We start from the raw sequence: 1,479 nt of genomic DNA, 5'->3' as shown, positions 1-1,479 counted from the left end.
TATATATATATATATATGGACTTCCGTTGTGGATTGGCAAGAGAAGATGATAGTATAGCTGAGGAAATCACTTCTGAAATCCTGTTTTCCCTTTCCAGATTTGATGAAAAGGAGAATGTGTCCAATTGCATCCAGCTGAAGACGTCTGTTATCAAAGGCATCAAGAATCAACTGATAGACCAGTTTCCTGGCATTGAACCATGGCTAAACCAAATCATGCCAAAGAAAGACCCGGTCAAGATAGTACGATGGTAAGTATTTCCTTCCATGTTGCTCTCTAAGGGTTTTCTTTCTTATTTGTAGATTTTGCTGGCGTATCAAAGCTGCTGTTTCGGTTGCTCATATGTGCCAAACCTTTTCAGTACTCCAAAGCGGTTTGAAAAACTGGCAGCAAAATTCCGGCTATTGTATTAGTGTTTATGTGCCTTCAAGTCGACTGTTGACTTACATTGAGACCATAAATTTTGCAGCGTCTTCTGGGGCAAAGACTATTCAAAGGTTCTTTTGCCAATTCCTTTTTCAGAGCGACAAATAATCCAGGAATACTGCTCTGTCTTATGATGCGTTTTGTATAGATCTTACATTGTCACAATCTCTCAGCCTCAGGGGAAGGCAATGGCAAATCTCCCCTGGACAAACCTTAATAAATAATAATAAGCAAATAATAATAAATCTTGCCAAAAGACAAAACAAAACCCAAGATAGGTTTGCCTTAGAGTCACTAGAAGCCTGAAATGACTTGAAGGCACACAACAAGAAGAAGAAGATAATGGAAGATGTAGAGCTTCTTCTTTTTAAAAGTACATAAAATTTTGTACATAAACAGAAAGGATACGCGTACCTTTCGAGGTAGAAAAACCTGTCTTGTCCTCACTTTAAAAATGAAAAAAGAACAAGAAAAGCCCCACAAAAAATTAATTATCTTTGTTTATTCCAGTCACGAACATATAGAAATCCTCACAGTCAATGGAGAGTTGCTATTCTTCAGGCAAAGGGAAGGACCTTTTTATCCCACGCTGAGATTACTTCATAAATGTAAGTGTGTTGGAGAAGACAAATGATTGTGCAATGCAGAGAGGTTGATGGTAGTTGCTTTTGCAACTACAATTTTATGACATGCGCAAACAGGTTTTTTTCCACAGCTAGAAGTAGGAGCTGAAAAGGTCTGCAAAGTGGCTGCTTGTACTAAGTTGCCAATTCCTTGTAGTATTTTGAATGCTGTATCATGCATTTTGACTGTTTCTGTTATCCTCTGTGAAGTTTTCCATATCAACCCAAGTTGGATGGCTTTCTCTTTCTTCTTTTAGAACACATTATGCTCTTCTGGCTGCATCCTCACTTTGTTTTTGTTTAGTGTGCAACAGTGGCTTTTTATTCCAGATTTATATTTAATTTTTGTTTGCCTTCAACCTATGTTTTATTTTCCTTTTAATCAAATAAACTTTGGTTCCTTAGGCCTGTTACAGGCCTGTTACAGAC

At 37.5% G+C, this 1,479-nt stretch overlaps 1 protein-coding gene across 1 annotated transcript; it reads left to right on the top strand.

Moving 5' to 3' along the window:
• The first annotated feature begins 6 nt into the window (after positions 1–6).
• Positions 7–1,085, top strand: LOC121918698 (malignant T-cell-amplified sequence 1-like). Its single transcript, XM_042444710.1, has 2 exons — positions 7–251; positions 938–1,085. Exons 1-2 carry the CDS (start codon positions 16–18, stop codon positions 1,059–1,061), a joined length of 360 nt encoding a protein of 119 aa, XP_042300644.1. The 5' UTR covers positions 7–15; the 3' UTR covers positions 1,062–1,085.
• The last annotated feature ends 394 nt before the right edge of the window (positions 1,086–1,479 follow it).

This window comes from Sceloporus undulatus, unplaced genomic scaffold (genome assembly GCF_019175285.1).
Source record: "Sceloporus undulatus isolate JIND9_A2432 ecotype Alabama unplaced genomic scaffold, SceUnd_v1.1 scaffold_25500, whole genome shotgun sequence".
NCBI lineage: Eukaryota > Metazoa > Chordata > Lepidosauria > Squamata > Phrynosomatidae > Sceloporus > Sceloporus undulatus.
This window is presented reverse-complemented; position numbering and strand designations above follow the sequence as displayed.